At 42.2% G+C, this 26,590-nt stretch overlaps 1 protein-coding gene across 2 annotated transcripts; it reads left to right on the top strand.

Moving 5' to 3' along the window:
* The first annotated feature begins 794 nt into the window (after positions 1-794).
* On the top strand, positions 795-26,590 carry MEMO1 (mediator of cell motility 1). 2 transcript variants are annotated; one of them, XM_082756921.1, is made up of 10 exons: positions 795-830; positions 1,024-1,160; positions 11,190-11,271; positions 13,256-13,324; positions 15,239-15,351; positions 16,689-16,800; positions 17,715-17,857; positions 19,039-19,115; positions 24,447-24,551; positions 25,865-26,590. In XM_082756921.1, the coding sequence occupies exons 2-10, from the start codon at positions 1,100-1,102 to the stop codon at positions 25,994-25,996; spliced, it is 894 nt and encodes a 297-aa protein (XP_082613047.1). In that variant the 5' UTR covers positions 795-830; positions 1,024-1,099; the 3' UTR covers positions 25,997-26,590. The 2 variants fall into 2 exon arrangements, with proteins under 2 accessions (XP_082613047.1, XP_082613046.1); XM_082756920.1 differs by lacking the exon at positions 795-830 and having other exon boundaries at positions 962-1,160.

The following is a 26,590-nucleotide window of genomic DNA, read 5'->3' as shown; positions in this document are numbered from 1 at the left end:
TCGCCTTTCCCCTTCCCCCTGTGGAGCCGGCCACGCTGCCCTCTCCAATTCCGCCTTGTTAGCTATTTGGGGCTGAGCTTGGCGTCTCCATGGCAGCGCTCCATTCACCGGGCTAACGCGACATGGAGGGGCTGGGGCAGGAAGGATGAAGCAGGGGACAGTCAGAGGCGCAGATCTCCACAGATGCACCCCCGCAGCCCTCGCCGCCTGCCGCAGCAGCTCGGGCACGGGGAGCTCCGGGGCGCCGAACAAAGGCAGGGGGCTGGCTCCCGCTGCGCTGATGGGAAACACAGGGGAGTGAAGGGGACGGGGGGGCAGGGGCGGGGCACTGCCATAACGGTGACGGTGACGGTAACGGTAACGGTAACGGTAACGGTAACGGTAACGGTCGCCGCGCGTGCACAGCGCGGGGTGGGGTGTGTGGGGGGGCAGGGGGCGGGGCTTCCCCTCAGCCCCCGCCCGGCCTCCCCTCAGCTGACCCCCGCCCGGAATCTTCCCCTGCCGCTCGGAGACACGGCCCGGCCAATCAGCGCGGCAGAAGCAGCAAGCACGGCCAGGGGCCCGGCCAATCCGAGCGCGGCTCTCCCTTCCGGACCCCGCCTCCTTCCCCCGCCCCCCCCTCTCCCCCGCGCGTCGCCGCCGCTCCATCCCGGATCCGTCACGGCGCTGGGCGGGCCCTCCGCGGCGCGGCGAGCCAATGGGGGCGCTCCTTCAGCTGCGGCGCCCAATGGGGGCGCGGCGGCCGCGCGGCCCCTAGCGCACGGCAGCCGAGCGGGGCCAAACCCAGCGGCGGCCGCGGCCTCCTTCGCTGCGCGTCCCCCACCCGCCCGGCGCGGAGTTGGCGGCGGCGGCGGCGGCCCCGGGCTTCGTCCCCGCGCCCCCCCCCCCGGGCCCGCGCGGGCCCCGCTCCGCCCCTCCCTCCCCTCCCCTCGCCCTCCGCCCGCCGCCCCCGGGCGCCTCCTCCTCCGCCCGCCGGGCCCGGGCCGCTCCGGGGGAGGACGGGGAGCAGCAGCGCCGCCGCCGCCGCTGCCGCCGCCGCCGCGGCCGGGCCCGTCCCCCTGCGCCTCCCCCGAGCACCATAGGCGGCTCCGGCAGCAAGATGTCCAACCGCGTGCTCTGCCGGGAGGCCAGCCACGCCGGCAGCTGGTACACAGCCTCAGGTAACGGGGACGGGGGGCGTTGGGGTGTCGGGGCAGGGGCAGGGCCGTGGCCGTGGAGCTGAGCGCTGCCGGGGCCCGAAGGGACGCCTCGGGGTGAGGAGTCGCTACCCGGCTGCAGGAGTCGCAGCGATGAACGAGGTGCGGAGGAAAATAAACCAACGGGAAATAAATGGTAAAGGCCAGCAAAGGAACCCCCGGGGAGTGCTCGTCCTGCCGCGGGGGGATGCGGGCCGCGAGGTGAGCGCCTGGGGAGCCGGGGGAGGCTCTGCAGGCTCTGAGACAACAATGGAGGGGGCCTGGCGGGGGGAGCGGAGCTGCGCTGCTCCCCGCACAGCCGGCGCCGGGGCCGCGTCGCTACAGGGCTTGCAGCCGTCCAGAAAGGTAGGCAGTGCTCCTTAGAGCAAGCAGACAAAGCCGTGTCAAAGGTGTGTTTAAACGTATGCAGGGGTGTATCAAAACGCGAAGGCTTTGTGGTAGAACTTCCAAGCTCCTTTGTGCTGTTTGTATCTTCGTTTATTCATATGGCAGGAAAATGCCTTGCACAGTGGAACAGCTGAATGACCTTACATACACTTTTGTATTTTTTTTGCTACTGGACTTCATAACAAGATACTGCAAATGAAACAAGATCTTTAGTTTCTTCGTAATTCATTTACAAAGCATAGGCACTGTGCTTTCTTCTTTTTTTTTTTTTTTCTTTTTTTTTTCTCCCCCATACCAATTCAGTGCACAGCTCCGTGAGGCTGCCCCATGGTAGAGTGTGTGTGACCTGTTTGGCCAGTACGACCTGTCTGTGATGGGGCAGCCAGAAGCACGTTGCTCTGGTTGCTTTTGGGCTGCCTTCTGGTTACTGCTCGTCAAGGAGGTGTGAGGTGGCTGCCCAGGCACCTCCAATGTAGGAAAACAAGAAAAAAAACCACAAAACACAATATTAAACTGAATCATGTTGTAACAAGTTCTGGTGACTGTACTTGTAACAAGGTAAATGGTAACTGTAGGGTGTGTGTGGTTGGGGTGGGTGGTTAACGTTGCATAGGCTGGAGCTTTGGGAGGTGTTGTTTTCCTGTGTAGGGCTTTCCTTAAACAAGAAAACAGCTCTACAGGAAGAGACATCATAAAGCTATCACGTGCCATCTACACAGGGTATGTGAGAGCAGGAGCCCTCCCCGCTCAGCGAGGGGACTGCCCGGTGTGTGCTGCTGGTGGACTCGTTTTTCAGTGCCATTTAGGGAGGGTCCATAAAAACTGAAGAGGGAACAAATGAGGACCAAGAGGGTATGTGTTCACCATAGACGTGATGTAGCATCCTGTGTTTTAGCCCAACATGGGCTTGTTTCCTCAACTCTGCTGCCTGGGGAAAGTCTGCATTCTGCCATGTGGTTTCAACCTACGTAGCTCCAGGGATGCAGCTGAGGCAGGGATTCGAGTTGGAGCTGTAATAGTTCTTGGGTGCATTCCTGTGATTCTCCAGGGACTATCTTGTCAAGTCTTCCTACCTACTCTCTTTGTGCTTACCATCTAGGCCCAGAAGTGATTTATGGGTTTTATATATAAACCAGTTAGCATTTAAGCTTCCCGTTTGCAGCAAACTGTTCTATTTCTATAGAGCTGAGCTTGCTTACACAGGGCAAGCAGATGCTCTGGAAACCCTCATCCTGCTGCATAGCTAAGATGACTGTATTAGCGTTCTCTGCCTGCCCAGAAGGGCAATGAGAAATGTGATTCCTGAAGCACGTGTTCAAAATCATTACATCTGAAAGCATTTTGAAGAGGCTGCGTGAGGATGACCTCAGTTACATGGCAGCTCATCCGGAGGTGCCTGGTACCTGAGGGTGGAACTTCAAGCATCACCATGGACGTTTTGTTGGAGTCCTGGAGTGGTTTTTTTCTTGTTGTTTCCTTGTAGAAGGGTTTACAAGAAATACCGTCCCTTGTCTTTAGAGACTGATCGTTTTTGTGGGGCAGCAATTGCTTCTGCTGAAAGGAGGCTCTCGTTCCCCTTTCTATTTTCTCCAGCTATGGGATAGGCACTGCCGAGCTGTTCTGCACTGGAAAACATAAAGATGCGCTGTGCTCTAGTGAGAATACATCACCTAATTGCATGATGCTAATAAACTTCTCGGAGCCAGTGAGACTGGCTGCGTAATTATGCACACCCAGGCACATCTGCATGTTAGCATGTCATGACTTACTGCAAGTAAACAACTTTTGTTACGTGAGGGAAAGTGATGGCCCAGGTAGAAAGCACTCCCGACTTGTGTTCATTGCTGAAGTTGCTTTGCAGTGGTGGTATCCCTTGGCTTCCTGCGTGTTCTTCATCCAGAACGCCTTGTTGTAAAGGAGAACTTGCTTTGGAAGGTTCTGCAGTTGAGGATGTCGGCAGTCTTGGCTGAATTTTTCAGACCTTCTCTTGTAGAAAGAATTCTTGGTGTGGGGAAGTGCGTGTTGACGCCACAGCAGTCTGTGTAGCGTGTCAGTGGGCTTCAGATGTGGCCCTGCAGAGGTCAGCTCGGTCAGACAGGTAGAGGTGCTGCTCCTCCTCCTCCTCCGCAGCAGCAGCGGTGAGAATGGGAAGCTCTACAGGTAAGCTTCCAGACTGAAATAGTGATATGACTGTTGCCGATAGTAGGCTACTGGTCTAAATAACCTATTTTCTCACTTGCAGGCTTTGAGCCATGTGTCTGCTTTTAAAAAAAAGGTTTAAAATGGTATGTGTCAGGCCACTGCTTCTCTGGCACAGCAACCTGGTGTATGGCAGCTGCTGAAAACACTTGCAGAAATGAGAGAGAGGCATACTCTGGAAATGATCAACCTGTTGCACTGATCTCACGTAGACTTTTTTCTGAAAATATCATTGCTCTGTGGTGAAAAATATTACACTGATTTATTTTTGGAAGAGAATCCTGCTGGGGTAATTCAACCACCTATCATCCAGACCTCTTGAGAAATTGATTTTGACCAGCAGGGGGAAGGAGAAGATTAAGGACAACACGAAACAAAAATGGTATAATTTCCCATGGCTTCAAATTCGGGACAGATGCATTCCTAGATACAAAAGGAGCAGCTGAAGTGTAACAGGCATGGCACGCTGTCCTGAATATGGGCTATTTGCAGGATGGTGTGGATGCTCTCTCTCAACTTACTCCTTCCTGCGAGTAGGTGCTGTAAGCATTGAGCCAGTTCTGTGTGGAACCGATCCACGCATTGAAGAAACAACAAATATTAGCGTGTGTGTATCCACCTAGCTTTTCTCCTTACTCCGTGCACAGCATGCCATTACAAGTTAGGTATCACAGTTAGGGCACTTAACGTGCTCGGTTAAGTGCTCAAGGCAGCTGGCTTGCCTTGCCTGCCTCCTGGAGGCGCTGACCAAGTGCTGTAGCGCTGCTTAATGGTGTTTGGGAAGCCCTGTCTCAGCCTTTCCCCTGTCAGTGGCATGCTGATACAGACAAACACCAAGGGTTTTAGCAAGCATTTGCAAATCACACAAGCAAAATCCAACTGAGTGTGTGAATAGCAATACTGCACGAGCTGAAATTGGTCCTGGAAAACGAGTTTGTCATTGCGTTAGGTATGGTTTATTTCTCCGATCTCCGTGACTAAGCCTTAGTGGTCAGAGGTGTGCTTTCTGGTAGCCTTTGACCTCAGAGAAAGTCAATTTCCATATGCTTATCAATGCAAACGTCAGTTGTCAGAGTAATTGCTGTACTGGCTTGAAAGGCCATTGCATTTACTGTCTTCCAGAGTGTTTGGTGTGATGAGCCAAGCCAATGTTCTGCCTCCACACAGATCATGTTTGAATGAGGTTAAACCTCACGGTAGTCATTACTGCTGCCTTGGCATATGTGCCCCAGAGGAAGCTGAATGCACAATATACAGTAGGTATATAACACCTTCTGCTCTGGTACAGTCGCTGTCCTCTCACCAGGCTTGCTGCCCACAATTTCAGGGGGAATGCTGCTGCTGGGATGTCTTCTGCTGACCCTCAGAGTTGCGGCATCCGACCTCAGCTCAGCACAGAGGCGCTCCTTTGTAGCGTGTTGGGTCTGAGTCTACACAGATGTAGGAAGGGCGTTGAGGAAGATGGACACTATTTCATGCAAGTTTTTTTGGAAGTCCTTACCTCTGGTGTGCCAGGAGCCCTGGCACATTCCCACAAATTGGAATAACTCATCAAGGCTCATTCATAAACGTAATGTAGGAGTAATTCATCACCGTGGTGTTTGTGAATGGTCTCAAATGATTGGATCCAGAAAAATAAATACAAAATACACGTGAGGGTCACTGAAATGAGAGGGAGCAGTGACCTGTTGTGAGAACTAGTGAAAGGAGCTTTGTGCAGGAGCAAGGCTGTTAATTCACTGATAACAAAATTGTAATGTTGTGATATTAGCTGGAGCGTTTCAAATGCAGCTAAGCACAAGTGTTCTTACCTTGCAACAACTAACTGCACTGTCTTGCAAATATATAAATTATTTGCTTTGCAAGGTTAAGTAATAAGCATTATGGCTCCATATAGGCTCCACTTGTCCTTCTGTTTTTTTTTTTAGAAATCCTGTGGAAAGTGCGTCATTGCTTTATCTTTTACAAATTGATCAAGAAACACAACGTTAATATGCAGACTGTATTATTCAACATTGTATACTGCAAAAGTATACCAAAATAATTTAAAATACAATTTCCGGGCTATTGTTTCTGGATGAGTCACTTAAATACACTTGGAAGCAAGACACTCCAAGTAAAGAATGTGGATTCAATTTTTGCAGTACAGCTGAAAGTGAAAAAGAGCTTCACGTTTGGCGTGCTCCCAATGGTGTTAAACTAGGCCTGCAAGTATCACCTAGCGAATGCTTTGACAAATTCAGATTACATTTAGCACCTAAGCATTTTCTCATTAGAGCCCAAATTGCTTTGATGGAGCTACAAAGCAGAAGGGCATTGGTTTGGATCTCGGAATGGCCTAACTGGGAAGGAAGGAAGGTATTTCATAAAGCTGTGGAGGTGCGTGTTGGCCGATGCTCATAGCGGATGGGAGGTAGTGTTTGACTTTATTTCCCAATAGCTTTCAGCAAAGGCAATTGAAGAGCTGGTGGAATACAGGAAAACTGGGACAGGCTAGTGGGAACTGCCACCAAAGCAGGTTTCAATGCTTTGTTACAGCTTCAGCTTGATTTTCCCTCATTCAAGCATTACCTGCTGTTCTTCTTGCAGTGTGTATAATAGGAGTTTGTGTAGCCTGAGTATAATCTTCGCTTGTATCTTAATGTTTTCTTTTTCAGTTCTGTAGTTTGCGTAAGTAAGCTTCTGCTTTGCTTTTAGCCTGATAGCACTGTTTCATCAGCATTCAGTATTGGAAGAGCCTATATGGTAGCAGCAGAAAATGTGCTCATCAACAGGAATCTTTGAAAATCATTTTCTATTCCTGACAAATCCTAGTCTTCGTACATACAAAGCTTGCTCTTTATTCAAGGATTTGGCCTTTGTTGCAGTTTAGAAACTGCAACAGTTTTTTCTAAAAAGTGCTTTTTTTTTTTTTTTTTCAAGTGGGGTCTGTGTTCTCTAAAACTACCATTGTATTTTCTTCAGTTTTAACTATGATGATAAACTTGTTAGCCTTCTGTCATGTTTCAGATTGCAGTTTGCCTGCCAAGTCAATCAAATGTTATGTATTCTTCTTCAAAGTTGAGGAGCCAGCAGTTACCTTAATTCCAGCGATGAAAGTAATGTGTGCTCGCCCCGCAAGGTTTTGCTACTACTTACCTTGCTTTTTCTAACACCCCACAATTCCAAAGACTTAACAAGTATATCTGCTGTGATATTTATTATAAATACTTCTAAGCTGTAGACTTCCTCATCTATGGGTAAAGGTAAAGCAAAGATATAAGGACTAAGGTGCAGAAAAAACTGTTGGTTCCTGTACAGTAGCAGATAATTAGATGAGGAACAGCTGGAAGTGTGTAAGCTGGGGACAGGCTCTGCATTTTCGTTATTCGCCATTTTCTGAAAACAAAACACAGAACACTTTTAAAAAAAAAAAAAGTCATTACTATTGTTGTGTTCACCACTGCTTGCCTTGCTGCAAGTGCTGTGTACGTGCAACTGAGAGACTCTGAGCAGGTTTCCCAGGTGCTGCTCAGAATTTTGGTTGAGCTTTATGCTCGTCCAACAAAAGCAGCGTTCACTGAGAACGATGGTTCAGAGCAAGCACCGCATCTGGCCCAGCAGCCTGGACAGGTTTTGCATTGCTCTGGCCACAGCAGCCACCGTTACCGAGCTTCCAGCGTCCTGCATTGCCACGTGGCACAGGAGCGCTTCGGTCTCATCCCACAAGGTGAGCTTGCCTGTGGGGAAGATGTGCTAGGTTGGCTTAGCCACAAAGCCTGTACTCTGACAGCTGTAAATTGAGGTGATGAACCGAAGTGCCTGACTGCCAGGTGTCTCTGATTCATCGGATAACATTGGCGTGTATTTAACATGGAAGGATTCCTTCTTGCTTACTGTAGTGGATGATGCTGATTGTAAAAACAACGTCTTTTTGCCAGGAGATTTGTACAGAATCTGTCTGTAGCTGTCTCCATAAATCTGTCTGGTGAAAACTTGGTCTGTACTTGCAATAATTCTTGATTTGGCATAACTTCTGCTAGCTTCCTAAACAAAACAGGATGTGAAATATCCGCAGATAACTCAGCATTCTATAGTTTACAAGCCTGTATTTATAGCTGATGTCATAAGATTGAAATCAGGTCACAATATTATGTTTCAGTGAAGCTTGTGTTTTGTTGCCTCATCTATCGTACATCAATGGAACATCTTCTATTACTGCATTAATGCTGAAGCTGTAGCATAAATGCCAGTGCCTAAAAGTTGACTGAGCATGGAAGTTGCATCCATTTAAAGCTTTCTGTCCTACTAGCCTTTAAAACAAACAAAAAAAAAGTGGTGCTCAGTCTGCTGGTTTCCTCAAGCTGGGCTTTCCACCTGCTGCTGAAGAGGCAGGGACCTCTCCTGTGTCCCACCGCTGCCATAGCTTCAGTAGGCAGCACTATTCCCCCTCCCTGCTCCTCAGCTTAGGAGCTAACTACTTCACTTGTCTCAAGGACTATTTGTCAAGGCTTTATTCTAGTTCAACCTAAATCTGCACGTGAACAAAACTTAGTGCTCTTCTTGAAGAAGCTCTTCATCTCCTTTAATGTAATTCCATATGGCAGAGCATACCTACTGTGGTGATGTGGGTTTGTTTATATTGTATAAATTTAATTAAAGTATTTTGACTTATGCCTTAAGCACTGTCATGTTTGATAAATTAGAAGAAAAGCCTCCCCAAACACTTGAAGTTGATGCTACCAGTTGCTTTTTGTCCTTAGGTAACTTGGTAACAAGAAAATGCCAGTGTTAGGCTGTCCCTCATGAAGTATTTGCAAGAACAGGAAGCTGCAGGTAGGCTGGGGGGCTGGGAGCTCCTGGGTTGGGTTTAGCTAAAAAGTCACACAGATGTGTTGTACTCTCTGTTCTGCCTCTGGGTTACTCTTTTGGAGAAAGTAATCAAATCTCTTATTTCTGCTAACTAAAAAATGAACTAATAAAAAAAACACTGAACAAAAAAAGCGTATCTGCTCATATGGAAACTTGCATTAGGGATCTGAAAAGGCACCATAAAGTCGCAGCGAAGGGGAAGAAATCTGAAAGCATATTTATTTGGTCTTTAAGGAAAGCCTGACAGAAGTTTCATCCCTTGGGTTATACAGATTGGTTAGGTATTTTATTGCCTCTAGGAAAAAAATGTTAACTTGTCAGTCTGTCTGTGCTCACAGACTAAGCAAGCCCGGGCATCATGCTCTCCTACGTGGCCTTACTCTGCTGTAACATCACAAGCTTGGAACACTCACGTGCAATTTTAGAAAATTACAGAAATTCTGCACTCGGTCTTGAAACTATTCACAGAGTTACCTGATTCGTCCTAAAGATAAATCGCCTTAACAGCTTTCTTAATCAAAAATAGCTGCTCGAGAAGGAGCAGAGGAAGCCACGTACCCTGCCTGGCTCAGGGAGTGTTCTGGGGCGCTCTGGGGCTGTCCCAAAGGTTCTGGCATTTCTGCTCTTGGGCTGCCACTGGGCCTCTTTCAGGGAGAAGGGGAAAGATGGGGCAGTTGAAGTTTCTGGTTAATGGATATTTGGAAAAGTTGTCTCCCAAAGAGCTTTTTTCAGAAAGTACTAGTGTGTATTTTGGGAGAATTAGAAAGCCATACTTCTTGCAAAGTCATTAGTGTCTTCCCTGTTAGATGTATAACAACAGTGCTGACTGGAGTAGAGTACTGCATTGTTAGTCTCCTAGTAGCTTGGAAAGAAGATGGAAATACATCTATTTATTTTTCATTAGCTTCCCCAACAGCTTCCATTTTCTAAGTTGTCTCTGTCCTTATCTCCATTGCGTGTCTCTGCTGCTTGTAATTTCCCCAGGCAACAGGAGCAGTAGAACAAAATTGAATTTTTTTTTTTTTTGTATTTCCATTGTTTCACAAAGTTACTGCATCACAGCAGTGACAATGGCTACTCCATGCTGTTTTTTTTTTTTTTTGACCTGTGTATTGGGTTTATATGGTAAAGTTTTGGTAGCAGAGGGCTGTAGGGGTGGCCTCTGTGAGAAGAGTCCAGCAGGTGCCCCCTGTTAGATAAGGGCCAGCTCCAAAAGGGACCTGCCGCTGGCCAGGGCCGAGCCAATAAATGATGTTCATCATTCTACATCAAACCCTCATTCTTTGCAACCACAAAGGAGGGTCTCACCCTTCCCCATGAAATGGGGAAAACTTGATAGAAAAAACAAATTGGTGGCTTTGATTTCTTCCTCCCCTCCATCCCTCAGCTTCATCCCTGAGGAGTGACTGGCTGGCTCCTGCAGAAGCTGCCATCTCTGCTAAGTTCTGTGCAGCTATGGGCAGCTGTTTAGACAGCTGTCAACTGGAGATCTGGTCAGTTTGGAACATGGCTGCAAAATAGTTTCAGGAATTTAATTTGATTTTTTTTTTTCCTGGCAGTTGGTGGCCTAACACCTGCATGGGGAAGATGCATGTGGTGCACAGTGGAGGAAAAGCAGCTTACTGTGTCATAAATTACACACAAGCTCTGCTGACATCCAGTTCTGCCAAAAGCACAGAGTGAACTGAAAAAAGTGTATTTTTCTTCCCTCCTTGCTAATAATAGCCTGTAACAATAGTAGGTTAATGAATTTTACTTGAAGATTTTTGTATTCTTCATATTAAAGAAAGTTGTGCTGTACTTACCAGACTTGCTTCTTCAGAAGTAGTTTATGTCAAAGCTTTCTTTGTAATGAAAAATACTAAAAATGTGCTTTGTAATGTATTTCTAGAAGGCCTTTTTATTCTCTGTTCCATTAGCTGACAAATGATACTGCCGTTTGTTGAGGGACAGAATTTAGGAAACGAAATGTTGAATGCTGGGTTGACTGATTACCCAAGCTAATGTTGCCAGGAATATAGGTACTTGTAGTATATGTTGAGTGATCAGAAGTGGTTAGGGAATTAGTATTAGCATGGTGTTTCCTCACTTTAACTGTCTGCTGTGCATTTACAGTTTTCCAGGTTACAGTATGTAAGTATGCCATCTTTCCATATTGGCTTCTCTTGGCAAATGTTGTTTTGACTTTTTACTTCTGAATTTGGGGAATATGACTACCAGAAGAATAAATCATCTGTTAGCCTCCCTTTTGAGATCAGTAGGCAACCTTTCTAGATGTGCATCTATCCAGACAGCATGAAACAATGAGGGTTTGTTACGGATGTGCAATAAATGATCTTCAAGGCCTAGGAGGTTGAAGCTTTCCTAGTATGAACTTAAACATTATGTGCATGTTGATTTTTACCCTTTTTTTTTTGTTCATTTTTAAGGTTGAAATACGGGGTTTGAAGTTTAAGATGACTTTAAATCTGTTGGACTGTATTTGTTAATTTTGGAGGTATTCTAGTTTTTTTTTTTTTTTTTTTATGGCTTCAGTATTTCCTTGTGTCTTCACAGGACCACAGCTGAATGCACAACTAGAAGGCTGGCTTTCTCAAGTACAGTCCACAAAGAGACCTGCTAGAGCCATTATTGCACCGTAAGTTTGAACTTTATTTTTGGTGTATATGTATGAGTTGAGTTGTTAAACAGTTGCTTATTCAGAGTGTTGGTTGAGAATGGGTGAAGACTTGCCTGTAACTGAAAAGAATGTTGTGTGGTTCCTAAATATTTCAAATTTGCAGTGGAAGTGGCATAAATCTATGCAAGTTTTGGTATATGATTAATTTCCTCTTACAGGTGCTTGGAAGACATACTATTTCCCTAGTGACCCACTAAGACAGGTGGAATGGCAGCCTTAGATGACAGCTCTTTCAATGCACTTGTAGTACAGAACTGCTATGCGTGTTAAAAAACAACAAAAAAAAAACAACAAAAAGAAGACAACTTTGCAAAGCTTATCAACTGTAGTGAAACATTTTTCAGCAATCCAAAATGGCTTGCTTTTGTGTTTGGAGTTTTTTTTTTTAAGTTTTTGTTTATTTTGGTCCACAGGAGAAACAAGGCCAGTCTGAATTATTTAGATGTCATTAAATTTAATTCTAGTAGTAGAGATGTATAGGAAAAGTATGTTGGTTATTCCAGTTCATTATGAGTAGGAAGGAAATGCTGGAAAAAGTACCTTAATTAACTTCCTGTTTTTCCTGTCATAACACAGTGTTAACATAATGGCAGAACTATTCCATACTAGTATTAAATCTGTGGAAGGCATTGTCCCAAGTCTGCCTTAGTCTGTCATAGGAATATCTGTAAAGAGCCCTTTCAGCTGTGGGTTAGGTAACTTGGGTTCTTTTTCCAGAACTGCTGGATGTCTTTCTATGGTCTTGCCACAGTGCTTCATTCACCCATGCCTTTCTTGTGAAGTGGGATAGAGCTAATAATGTTTTGTGAAAGACTTAAAAATTTTGCAACAGAGGGAGCCTTTCAGAAGACTCTGTTGGCATTGTCAAATAATTTACCTCGCTGATTCACTTGATCTCAGTTGCTGGTTTTGTACCTAGTGTGTACAATAGTACTGTTCTGGAGTAAAATCCAGGAGTAATTTTGAGGATGATTTGCTCCAGGTATCATCCGTGTATGTGAATGTGCACATACATACAAATACAAAATCCTCCAGCAATGCCAATGGGGAGTGTGCATCTTCAAACATCCTGCATGTTCCAGGACTTGTGGTACACATCACTTTGTGTCATTCTCTAAAAACATTGTTTGGAAAGCTCAAGTTGAGCTGTTGCAAGGTGCTGCTGAGCGATAATTAGCTGTTTTCTACCACCTGGTCTCGGACCTTGGACAGTGGATGTTCTCTGGAATTAATGCTTTTAGCAGCTCAGCTGGATTTTTTTTTTTTCTTCCTGTTTTTAACAGCCTTAAGAAAGATCTCAAGTTTTGGATGTTGAGTTTGAAACAAGTAGTTAGAATAATTACAGGTGTTTCTGGAGCAGAGTTGTAACATGAGGCAAAATCTGTAGGTGAGAACGATAGGAAATAAGAGCATGTCCTGTTCTCTGCTGTAGAAGCTGCAGTGCTGCATTCCACTCGTTCCCACGTGCCCGTTTATTCTGTTGCTGAGGTGCTCTTCGTTGACAAAACCGTTTCTGTACTCCATTTACCTGTTGTAACATGTAGTTTGTTTTTGCCAGACCCTTCTGTCCTTATTCAGTCACCAGAGCATGGTCAGGAGAGCTTTCTCCAACAGCTTGCTGTTACCATGTCTTATGGTTGTGCTTTTAGGGTTCCCATGAGTTTCTGGTAGTATGCGGTTGGATAGTCTGCCCGCTAGTATCTTTTACAATTAAGGACAGGTACTTTGATCAGGAAGCTGACATACCAATCACTGCCAGTTATTTGACGAATATATCCCATGTAGAAGACTGTACCAGTGCTTTCCAGCTCTTCCATGAATTGCTTTTTCGATCATTCTTGTTATTTTTAGTTGTTTGGACATAAAGATACTAACATTTAACAATAGTTAAAACATCATATATGTTGTACAAAATGTTAATGCGTTAAATTCTGATTTGCAGCCATGCAGGATATACCTATTGTGGATCTTGTGCAGCCCATGCTTACAAACAAGTGGATCCTAATATTACGTAAGTATTGAATTTTTTCTTTAGAAAGCTTGAGATGATTCTTAATGCAATTCTTCTTGTTCTTTGTTTTTATACCTTGAAGTACTGATTTTTTTAATTCTTTTTAGTCTTTTATACATCTATTACTCCTTTTCCACCTTGTAAATGCTCAGTTTGATTGGATCTTACAAAAGAAAAAAATTTGCAGTATTTTTGAAGAAGAAAATGTCAAGCGAAATTTTCAAAAATTCTTCAGAATTGTTGACAACTACTTTGGAAGGGAGGGGCCAAAGGTGTTCTTCTAGCAAATAACACACAATTTACTTTGATGCTCCAATGCTTTTATAAAAGCCTGAGCCTTGTTTATTTAACTGGTTGCAGGGTGTCTTTGTTTCAATTTTGTGGTTTGTTTGTTTGTTTTTGTGGGAGGTTTGTTTGTTTTTAAGTATAACAATATTTGATCACAATTCTGCATTGGTTTTTCAGTGCAGGATTATGGGCTGAATGCTACCAGGATTCTCTTCTGCTGTGGAGAAAAAGTGACCATTGTGTGTATATAATATTTGAAGTCAGTGAAAGTTATTTGTTGTAATAATTTTAAATGGACTTCTGTTACTAATAGCACCACAGTTTAAAAATCTCCAAATTAAAACAAAACAAAACCCCTCTGTAGTCTGTGCCTGCCTCTGAAAATACCAAGTCATTTATTCTAGAAAGAATTAAAATTCTTACATATTTGGACTGCAACATTTCTTTAAAAACGTCTCCAGTATTTACTTGGAGCGTGTGTTTGGCAGTGCTATCATAAAAGCTGTGTTTATCAGTTGTTTATGAGAAAACGTAGTACTCCCCAAAGACAGTGTTTTGTATACATTCTAAGCTATTGTAAACGAAATGAAGATAACTTACACTGTGACAGAGAACTGGTTTCTCTAAAGCTTTCAGACCGAGTTGCATCCCCAGGTTCAGTGACACAGTGAGTTGACTGAACTTTCTGGATCGTTTGCTGGTTTACTGCTTTGAATGTTTAGAATTTGGCAGAGTATAATTAATCTTTCAGCCAAAGTTTTGAACACTTGAATTTTTTGTTTGTGTTAGCACTGTCAACAGCTTTAGTATTTTAATATTGATTGCTATAACATTCCACATGCAAGGGGAAAAAAAAATATCTTTCCATGCATCCCATTGCTTTAGCTGAGTGCAGAAATATCATCTTAGGATCTTGATTTGGAAGAAGTTCAATTTCCTATAGATCTTCTCAAGTCTTGTGGCAGGAGAACTCTAACATCTAATCAAGAGCCTTGAACTGATGACTTGATGAAATGAGACGACGATGATGATGGGTGAAAGCTTCCAGTATCAGCTAATGCTATGAAAGTGTGGGTCCAAATCCCTGTCGTTAAGGCAACAGCTGGGTAAATACAGCCTTTGGGAATAGCCTTACTTCAAGTTTTACCAAATTCCAATTTAAGCCAATCAAATAAGTGAAAGGCTCTATAAAGATGCTAAATCGATAATCCTCAGTTTGGGGGTACATGCCTGTAGTTGTTGACAGTGATGCGTAACTGCAGGTTGAGATGGTCCATGACAAGAAACCAAAAATCTATTGTAAGGGGCTACAATTCAGCCTGCAAATGAGTCTTCTCAATGGCTAATGGATTAGTGCCCTCTGATATGTAACCTGTGTAAGAGGCTTAAGGCTACGTGACACATTATTGAACTGATTGAATCATTTCTCAGATACTGAGCAAGGCTGGGTCATTGATTGATCCGTGGTCTCATGCACAGTAGAGACAAACTCTACCATTAACCACCGGGTAACTGCTGAAAGTATCACTTTGTACGTCAGCGTTTTTCTGAAATTTGTTGCTCTGAACCAGGTCTCTGTGCAATTGCTGTTGTCTAAATTCTGGGCTTTTTTGTTAATCGTTGTAGCCGAAAAATTTTCATTCTTGGGCCTTCCCATCACGTGCCCCTTTCCCGATGTGCACTTTCCAGTGTGGACATTTATAGAACACCTCTGTATGATCTCCGAATTGACCAAAAGAGTAAGTGCCTAATAAAGCTTACGTGTTGTAGACTGCTGAGGCTTTAGTACTAACCGTGGCAGTGCAGTGCTGAGGACCCTCGCATTGTTGGGCACGTCATGGCTTTTTTGTGGCATACAAATGTAAAACTTTTTACTCCAATGAAAGCTAACTTCTGGAAGATCCTGGTGGTTGCAGGCATCGCTATATTAAAATCTGAATGTGTCTTTTGCTCCTGCATGTAAAGAACTCTCAGTCTCTGCTTATCTTTCCCGTTACGAGTGTGCGCCTGATGGCAAATGATCTTTAAAAGGGATCTCAATTAAAAAGTGTTACATTTGAGTAATAGCCCCCTACACGCCTCTTCAACCGTTCTGTACAGTATTCTGTCTGCAAAGAAGATAGCACTTGAGTTGGTTCGAGTTTATTTCTAATGATGGAACAACAAGCTAGCTGTGCTTGGATGCACTATTGCACGTGACTCTTTCAAAGTAGTGAAGTACTTAGAGAACTAAAACCTTTAGTCCATGAAACACCAATCTTTCAGACTAAGCTTAAAACTGCAGTGAAGATGATCTTGATGTTTTAATATTCATGTATTTCAAGGCATACTTAAATAATACACTAGCGTTTTCAGAAGAGCTAATTAGCCAAATTTGTGTTGCTGTTTCATTATGGCTGTGACGAATCAAGCTAGTTCAGGCTTTCTGCACAGTGCCTGCAGACATTACCGTAGGTAACAAATATTTCAGTTTTTGTAGAACTTCTTCATGGAATGGAGAACAAAGCAGAGCCCTACATCAAACTGTTCAGGAAGCGGACTGTTCTCCAATGCAGAGATCACTCTGTTTGCATTTCAGCAAGTGTACTTCAGAGGAGGAAAGATAACCTATAGGTGTGGATTACTTAGTCAGTTTTTGCTGTCTCTAGACCTCATAGTTCAGTTAATGGTAAATTCGATTAAAGAGCAATATGTCCAGCAATGACTCAGCTAATCAACTCTTTTTGAAACATTATGATGTAGTTTGGGAAAATAAGAATTCAATGATTAGACCCATGCATGCATATCTTCAAATGTTTTATTCTGCTGGTTAGATTTTGTATCATAACTGAAAATCTTTCTGTATACTAACTAGGCCACTGATTTAACACACTTATTTGTGAATTGAGTAAGCTATGTTTGTGTCTCTGACTTTAATGTAATTTTAATCCAAAACTGAATTAAAAAAACACAAGTGGTTTATGTTGACAACTCTTGGAGGCAGGTAACTTGATTTAATGGACTTGGTTTTGATAATGATGCACTGTATTTTGCTTTTATGTTTGGGGGTAAAAATAACTATTTTGATTCATTTCAGTTTATGGAGAATTGTGGAAGACTGGAATGTTTGAGCGTATGTCTCTACAGACAGATGAAGATGAACACAGTATTGAAATGCATTTGCCTTATACTGCTAAAGCCATGGAAAGGTACTAGGGCTAATTACTACTTGTCCAAGAGTGAGCACTAGGCGCATTAAACTGCAGTTGAAACATTGAAGGTACAGTAGGAAGAACTAATACCCTTTATAGGGATTTTCTTACTGCAGTCCCTCATCTCCCAGTAAAAAAAATTGGGGAGGAAGGCTCGGAGATGAAGATTTCTTGCAGTAATAGAAACTGTGAGTGGAACAAACTCCTGAATAATGAAATTGGAACACCCGTTATTAAAGAGTTTATACATTTATATTGATTTAATAGAGTTAGTATTTGACTTTCTTACAGGACTTTTCCTGAATAGCTGATTTTTTTTGCCTTTTTGCAAGGCGTTTCTGAAAATTTTAAATACTTATGGGTGTTCCCTGTGCAAGTTTAAATTTGTTTGGATCGTTGACATCAGGGGTCTGTCTACAACTGCTATTTCAGATGAGTACTTCAGAAAAAAAAACATGATTATTAAAAGTAGAGTTTTTTTGTCAATCTTTTCGTTTCCTGTCTTATTTTACTTTTCCTCTATGGCATTTTAAATTTCTGCTGGAGTATCAATATATATCTGACTGCCATCTTGAGCATTTTCATAGCTCTTGGAAAAGTACCCAACATTTGTGCAGCGCTTACAGAGAGAATTTCATTCCTTATTAATTAGTTCCACTGCGTCTTTTCTTTTTTTGTTGCCCTGGTGTTTTCACCTTGCAGCAAAAATAGATGCTGTTTTGGGGAGGGAGTTGTTTTGTGAAATTGAAGTAGTTTGAGGCTTTAAAACAACTTCATAGTCTGACTTTATCAAATTAACTCTATTTTTAGTTCAGTAGTGTCCTTGTAAGTCATTCTGCCATTTGTTAACAAGCCCTAAAAAACCTTAAGATGCCAGTTAAATTACAACCTTTTTTTCTTTTGCTTGTAAGCCATAAGGATGAGTTTACTATTATTCCTGTGTTGGTCGGAGCACTGAGTGAGACAAAAGAGCAGGAATTTGGAAAACTCTTCAGTAAATACCTAGCTGATCCTAGTAACCTCTTTGTGGTTTCTTCTGACTTTTGCCATTGGGGTAAGTTTCGCATCTTTTCATTATAGTAGTACGATAAATATTTTGTATTTCTTTTTAAAGAATGTCTTTTGTAAAAAGTATCTTAATTCCTTGTAAATGTAGCTTTGAAACTTAAGCACCTTGGTAAAGCTTAAAAAAAAAATCTTTTTAGATTTGGAACAACAGATTAAATAATAATGTAACATCTTTTCAGTAGAGTGGAGGAAAGAAGTGGTGAAGGTGTATGGTTTATAAGCATCTCTTCACTGTTGGAATAAAATGTATCTGAAGTTTCTTGCTTTTTTTTTTTTTTTTTTTTTTACCCTTAAGCATCTCAATGGAATTTGCAAAGCTAACTAGGTAAAAAGTCACTGGACATGGCAACATCCCCCTTTGCTGGAAATAAGTTTTGTATGTTTTATTGCTGGGTAAGATAGCAAATGGAGTATTTCTGCCAGTTCACCAGAGTTACCCCAGTTCATCTTGGTGGCAGAACTTCCAAAAGCCTTGACTTCTGTCCTTCTGCTTTAATGCTTTGTTTTCCTTAAAAGTGTGACAATAACTGGAAAAGGAACCGCTTCAGAAACATATGTTTGATATTACACAACAGACCTTCTTCTCTTTTTTTCATGGTCATCTTTGGTCATCTTACGTAATTAAGTTCATATTTTACTCATCTTTTAACTGTGGAATAGCTGGAGCTATATAAGAATGACCTGTGCTCTGTTGTGGCTAACGAACCATCTAGAACTGTTAATTGAATTATCATGAACTTCTTCCTTTAACCTTTATTTACAGTGGGTATTCTTGTGCAAACACAAGTAGCTTGACTCCAGAGTTTTCTTTTGCCTAAAGAGGGATAGTTTAAAAAACAAATAAAATGCTGCTTTACTTGTTAATTTATAGAATTGGAGTCCAAGGCATTAACAGGCAATTAATAAGTGGTACTGCAGTGTCGTTTCTACATAGCAGGTTTTTCTTTTCAAGTACAGCTGCCCTTCCCATGTAGTTTTTTTTTTACTCCAGTTCTGGGCTGCTACTTGGATGATTGCCCTAGAATTTCCTCAGTGGAGCTAAAAAGTATGAAATAAATGAGGATTACTACTTACAGATGTTATAGTTTCAATTACTTTGTAAGTACTAGGGAGTGTTTTAGCTACAATTTTTCCCTTTTTTATTTTATACATGATTTTTGTTTCAAGGTCAGAGGTTCCGTTACAGTTACTATGATGAATCCCAAGGAGAAATTTATAGATCCATTGAGCACCTAGATAAAATGGTAAGTTTTCAGATTTGGTGGAACTAACTAACAAATTTCTCCTGTACTTGACATTACTTTGAACACTTTAGAAATTTCTCTAATAAAGTATTGCAGATTAGTGATTTCCATGAAATGTATACTTTTCCTTTGCTTACCAGAGAAAGAACTTAGCTGTTGTTTTTAGCTAATATCTTCTGTTTTACTGAGTGTGCACAGTCTATTGTGGGTACAATCTAGTAAACGTCACTTGAGAATAAATGCATGTTCACCTACTTGAAATCCGCTAGTGTAACTGAATTTCTGTCCATACACCTTCTTATGTTTATGGGAAGCAATGAAAATTATTGAGTATTGTGGTAGTTCAGACTCGATAGCTGTCATAACTGCATATTGAAAGAGCACTGTCATTATGTCAATGGTTTCAGCATCGCTCATTTTGAAGAGGGCAGTCTGTAGTAGATTGTGCTCGTTAGGAAAATGGAAGTCCCTGTTTCCTTGGGAGTAGTCTTACCCCCCCCCCTTCTACTCTGTAGTAGGTGGTGGGGAAAAGTACTAGGCCGTACTTTGTTCCAGGTTTGGCAGAGGGCTGGAGGGAATGCTGAGTGCACAAAAGAGCATGATGCCAATTTTGTTGCATTTTCTTCGCAATCAATCACAGGAGCCATTTTAAATGAAAAAACAGTTGTTAATTTTCAAAACTATATTTAAACTACGGAAGAGAAGCAATTCTCCTGGAAACAAATGGCTTTAAAATTCAACTAAAAATATCAGATAATTTCTGTAACTTTTGTGAATCTCTTGGAAGAGACAGCTGTTGTTATTTAGGGCATGTTTTTTATCTCCTTCTCTTCGTGCCCCCCTCTCCCCTCCACTTGTCTTGAAGGAGTAAAATAATAAGTCTGTTGGAAAAATCTCTGGATTTTTTTTGCTTTCTGTATCCGTATTAAGATCTTTGGTTTTTACCACTCATTGCTGGAATGGAAATAGAATAAAATTTGCCTTTGTTCTACTTCCGCCAATTCTAATAATTCCCGTTCTCAGTTGAGAGGTTTCTCTCTGTTATGAGGACGAGTGTTTTTGTGGAGTCCCAGAATTTGCAGCTCTGTTTGTTTTGTAGGAGAGCAGATTAAGGTGCATTAGCAAACATTGGTTTTCTATTGCTAATTTCTGCACTGAAAGCTTGTAAGAGGACTGGACTTTGGCATTTAATTACTCTTGGTGAATACATTGCTTTGTGCTAAATCTTACCTTTTGTAGTTACTCAGCCAACAGGAAATGACACTTTTTGTAACACTGCTGAAAATGATGCATAGTGTATGTGGTTTACTAACTCTAAAAGTACTTTTTTTTTTTTCAGTCTCAAATTTAATTTGAAAACTAAACATGCTGCATGGCAATACGCTGTTTTTTCCCCTGTGGTCTAATACCATGCATATGTGGATATATGATTCCACATCCAAACTCTGTGCAGAGCAGGTTAGGCTTGTGAGTTTTGGAAATTTCTTTCTAGCAGTATTATGTGATCATTGGGACATCGGGCACAATGCCACGAAGATCTCCCTGTAATGCTCTGCCAGAGGAGTTCATTCAATTTTATGCGTTTTGCTCAGCTACCTCCTCTTTCCTTAGATGAATGTTAAATTTTTCTGATGTGATTTGGCGTGCTAAAGAGACTCATTGTTATAACCACCAGGCTTCTCCAAAGAGAAAGTAATGTAAATCCCCTTATTAGGGGACAACAGTCTCTTACTTACTTAGACCAGACCTTAAGTGTGTGTGTGAGATTTTCCTAGCTAGTGCATAAGCAACGCGAAATGTTCTGGGCACTGAAGATTTAGTAATCTATTACCACCGTGAGGAATTTCATTTACTTTATTTTATTTAGAGCCCTTAGACTCAAGCATAAAATATGCGGAGTAGTAAATACTCCTGGGGAAGCATCAGCTTCTCTGTGGCAACTCCTACTGCGAGCACGCCATTGCCCTGGAGGTGCCTCAGTGCACCCTGCAGCGTGACCACAGCCAGGGTACGCGTCCTCCTGATTAACAGGGGGGCCTTGGGGAGCAATCCTCAAATGGAGAGCTGCAATGAGGCAGCTGGTGCACAACACTCTTTGTAAATCACAGCCTGATACTGCCAACTTCTTACAGAAGAGCTGGGGAGTATTCCCTAATAGATCACTGAAGAGTAATTATGCGTTGATTATGGCTAGCCAGAAAATGCAGACTGTGTGCTTCAATCCGCTCTGCCAGGTTGCTCATTTTCTATCTAGTTGTGAAACCTTCCACCTCCATCAATTCAATGGGAGGTTTTTCGTTCCCTGAGTACTGAGAGGGGAAGGGACATGGGGGAGGATAATGCAAAGAGATGTGCAGAAGCATTGCGCAGCCTTGCTGGCTTTTGAGGTGGCTCCAACGAAATGCTGAACTCGGGAGGTTTCTGCAGTGCTGCTCCCGTGTGTTAGCACCTCCCACGGTGCTTCAGCCCAGGAGGAAATTTTAGCTTGGGCATAATCCAAGACGGTGAGTTTGTGCCTTCCGTTCTTTATTGTGTCCAGCCAGTGAGCTTCCTTTTGCTTTTTCATCTCCTGGTCCCAGTGATTCATACATGCAAGGAGAGTTGGACTATCTGGTGCTGAACCTAAGTTTGTTCCCAGTTCCATAGGTGTGCTACTGCTAGTTTTTTGGTATTTAAGTAGGAAGAAGCAGCTGAGGTATCTGGTTGTAAACTTGAACTGCTACCAACCTTTGACTGGTTTATGGGGTAAAATAAGCCTGCGGGGGGTGTCTCTAGAGTTTTTGTGAACTGGTAGATACTTGGTCCTGGAGGGATCATTTTGTAGACTGTAAGTGCTTTTAATGATATGACATGCAGTACGCTAGGGTATTGCAGATGCCATTTATAATGTCTGGGTAACTGAGCTGTGCTATTGCTGTGGGGTGCCATAATAACCATATGATAAGCTACAGAGCTGTGCGATAGTTTGCATCTTTATTGTGTGATTTTTTTTGTCATGTATTTTAATACAGCTGGACGTGATTCAGAACAGTTACATTGAATGCTGGTAATTTCTGACTAGCTTCATACTTCTTTCCAGAATAAACAAAACACAACCGGACAGAAGTATTCCCTTCGTTCCATTCTCAAAATCATTTTTAAACTGAGAAACAACCTGGGGAGTCTTTGCTTCTTTGCCAGAATTCAAAAATTTTAAATATATGTTAGTTCAGTACAGCTGAATGCTGACAGGGTAATACCACTTTGCTATGGCTTTTCTTAAATCTGTGGTGCATGGAGTTCGGATGATATTTGCTGGGATGAACTGTGTTGTAGCTCTAAATGTTTTGCAGTGCTGATCTGTGCACTGAAATAAGCTTACAAGGCATTCTGACAAATCCATGTCCATTCACTTGAGGCAAATGCTCAAATGCACATGCACGGTGTGTTCCGATGACTTATGGCTATAATATACGCCCCTCAATTGAGCAGCCATTCTTCTTTGTTTAAAAAGTCACAGGAGTGTTTACTAATGGATAAAATATGTCCTTACGTGCTGTTCAGTATCTGACAAAGTGCCTTATGCATGTTTGCTCCCACTTGAGACTACAGATAAGATTTTGGGTCTGCTTTCTCAAGCTGTGTATTGCCATGTGCTGTTTACAAGTAAGTGAATGGTTCAAAGACGTGTTTCTTACACGTCTTACAAATCTGATGATGTCTGTGTAATCACTGCTGGTCAGAGAATAGCTACCTGTGTTTTTTGGCAATCGTTCAGGTTCTGTAGGTCTGGAGTGAGTAACAGCTGTAGTTACCAGCTGGGGGCCCAAACACCCTGTCCACGACCCTGGAAGAACTGAACTCTTGCCAGTAGTTGGTCAGCATAGCTCGGTTTTATTTCTTCGATAAAATCAATCTCTGTATGAAATCATCTGATGTCTGTTTTTATTTAAAGCTACACAGAGGTGGTGGTTATGGTTGCTGTTACCTACTCCTCCCTGACTCTCTGGGGAAGCTCTAGCTCCTCCGTGCTAAGCTGTGATCCAGCCTGAATAATTGGCGTCTCTGCCAGATCAGCCGACGCCCTTGCAGAGTATTTGAGAGGTTTCACTCCTGAGGTGGAGACTTCAGACAGACTGACTGCTTCAGGATTTCTCCTTTTCTCACCTACGCTTTCCTAAAAGCGGGGAAGGGGTTGGGACAATAAGAGAAAGAGAAGCCTTTGGAGAAATTCTCTCTGATCTTGCTTTCTAATATTAGACTTCCTATTGTTCCCATGCAAAGTGTATTTTTTATGGTCTCTGAGGAAAACCTCTGTTTCTTAACTACATGCAAGAGGCATAGCTGTCTGTTGTACAGAATTAGTAAGTGTCTGGGGCTCATTTACCTGGTGAAGGGGATTAATCATCTTCAGAGGGAGGAAAAACAGCAGAGAATGGAGGCTAATAAAGCTAAAATAGCAAAGCCATGATGAAACCCAGACAATAATTAAGTTAGGCCTGCTTTAAACTACTTTAATCGTATTTGCTTTGCTAGATGGGGATAGAGCAAGAATAGTCTGTATCTGCCAGTTGCAGGTTTCTTTTTGCCTTTTGAGAATGCAAATGTTTGTCTGCGTGGAAAGCTTTATTTGTATCAAAGTGTTGGCTTCGACAGTATAACTAACTGAGGGATCATGGGTCTCACTAAGATGGAAAAAAAAGCCCGTCTAGGTGTGACGGCCTCATGGAACGTGGGGGCATCGTCTCCTGGCTCGTAGGGTTCTGTTGTGCACCATTGTGGTTAGAGATGTTCTGCATCTGCTTTTTATGCTCTGAGCAGACGACCAGCCTGTGCACAGGTCAACTGCCTTGAATGCTTGATGTGCCCAGGGTACGTGTGTATTGATGGTTTGTCAAGGGCGTTTGGATATCTGTAAGTCTGAGGCAAGTGCTCTGTAATGATCCCTGTTAACAGGGAGAAGAGATGGAGGAAAGCTTCCTTCTGCTTTGCTCTTCTTGTAAACTTGTTATTGGAGTGCAAAATCCTATGAAAGCAGGGCATCTGTGGAGGTGGGGGTCATCTAGTCTGCGGGAGGAGCTTTTTTAACATCAGCTTCATTGAGGTCTACAAGGATAGCTTCACAGATCCTTGGATCATTGACAGCTTTGGAAGAGCTCCTGCACTTTTTGCTTGTTAGGAGGTGGCAACAAGAAGACTACAAGCTAGACTCTCACATACTGAGATTCCCTTGATACCCTTGTTAGAACATAGAGGGTTTTTACTTCTCAAGTGCTCTATGTTATCATAAGTAGGTGATGCATGAACACCTGCTTATGTGTGAAGTAATCACGGCTATCAATTCTTTTTCAGGGTATGAACATTATAGAGCAACTAGATCCTGTATCTTTTAGCAATTACTTGAAGAAATACCATAATACAATATGTGGAAGACATCCTATTGGCGTATTATTAAATGTAAGTAATTTTTGATCTGTTCCAAAGTACAACTTATGGCAAAATATTTGCATTTGTTTTAAATGTAATATTGCTGGAGTATTCCTTAGCCCTAAGGTGGCAAGCATTGAATTAATTTATTTTTCCCAAGTGTTCTCAGTTTGGTTTCTAATTTCCTCGTCTTGCACATAGGCAAACGCTCTTACAAGGGCAAAGGTTTTCAGTTGCCTGAGGGAGATGAGGTGCCGTGTTCGTTTTGAATTTCAGTGCAATAGTCATTCACTTTCTCTTGGCACTTAAAACAAAATCCATCTCCATGAAGTAGTACATACTGCTATGAACCAATACTTACAAACAGACTTGATGTATATACTTGTCCAGTATTGCTGTTAGCTAGCTATCATGAGTGCCTTGTGATGTCTGACAGTGTTTTTGAGTTTCTACAAATATGATGAGAAATTGCCTCTAAGTATGAGTGCAGTGCACTGTTAATCTGAACTAATTGACATAAATTTATGAGTGAAGTGGTACTTTTCTAGCTACCATATTTTGCTCTGGTGATGCAGTGCAGGCATAAACCTGGCTTAACTTAGTTGTTTAAATTGGGTCACAGTTGCTTTACTTATGGAGTGCTGCAGATTCATCATATTGCTTGAGTGAATCTCCACTATATTTTTAATGTCATTTAAGTCTAAAACATGAGGCATGTTAACCTTTTTATGGGGGAAAACTTAATTCACTGGAAATGTATGAACATCATGAAGAGGAATCTTTTAAAGTGAGCCCTATAAAAGTTTATATGAGCAATACCAATATTGGGGATGCATGTACCAAAATTCAGTACTATGGCTTAACTCTACATAAATATCCAATTCTTAACCTCAAATAATGATTACTTATGCAATTAATCTCAGCTAAACTGTTGGTTTCTTTCAGTTTTCACATTTAATATACTTGATACGTTCTTTTTCCTTAACGGAAAAAATGCTGTCGAAGAAGTGTTAATGGTGGTGTTTTTTTTCTGGTTATGCCTGTTTCTGTGTAAATTCCCCATAGATCCTCTGGAAACCATGCTTTCAGTTCTGTTTTGAACAATTGTTTGGTATTGCTTAATATAGCTGCATGGATATACCTAGTGTGGTGTGGGGAGCATCGGTGGATGAAACAGCACAGAAATGGTTTAGTTCCACAAGTTACTCAGAGGTTCTTGTTTTATTAAGGGAGTGTGAAGGAATTCCCAGGGGGGTAGTGGGAGGACTGAGATCTAGAAAATGTCATGAAATATTTCACTGATCCTTTTTTTTTTTTTTTTTTTTTTTTTTAACTCTTCTCAGGCTATCAACGAGCTCCAGAAGAATGGAATGAATATGAGCTTTTCATTTTTGAATTATGCTCAGTCAAGCCAGTGTCGAAACTGGCAAGACAGCTCAGTGAGTTATGCAGCTGGAGCACTTATGGTCCACTGAACCTCTGAATGCTCAGGGATGGCACCTGCACACACTCTGTATACGGGGTCCCAGCCTAGCCCTTACAAAGATACAGTCCCTGGTCTTTGGGTATACTGAAACCTCAAACTAATAGAACTTTCTTCTTTTCTAGTAGGTGTAGTCCTTCCTTAGTTTCAACTCATTTAAAAATGCTTTCTTGTTTAGGACAATGGAAGGAAGGCTGGTATCAAAACATTGTGGGTTGTTCCTCTTTTTTTTTTTTTTTTTTTTAAAAAAAAAAAAAGGTAATGGCTCTGAAGGTATGGCGGCAGACAGTCCTTAAAAATGCAACATGTAAAGCATTTACCATATCCTAAATTTGCACTCTTTGCAGACCTGTGCACATGTACTCAGCTTTCAGAATAGTTTTGCAAGTTGTAAATGGAAAAAGGGGTGGAAGCTTTTTAATAAAAGAAAAAAGGAAAACAATGCATTTATAAATGATCCTGTATTAGAATATAATAAAACTCCAGTATAGTCAGTTACTACCCGTGATGTACAACAGATATCTTCTATTTTAGTTGCTAATAAAGGGCTACACAAACCAAAATAGTCTGATTTAAACTTATTGCT

The sequence above is a fragment of the Aythya marila genome, assembly GCF_965140915.1.
Source record: "Aythya marila genome assembly, chromosome: 3".
Lineage (NCBI taxonomy): Eukaryota > Metazoa > Chordata > Aves > Anseriformes > Anatidae > Aythya > Aythya marila.
This window is presented reverse-complemented; position numbering and strand designations above follow the sequence as displayed.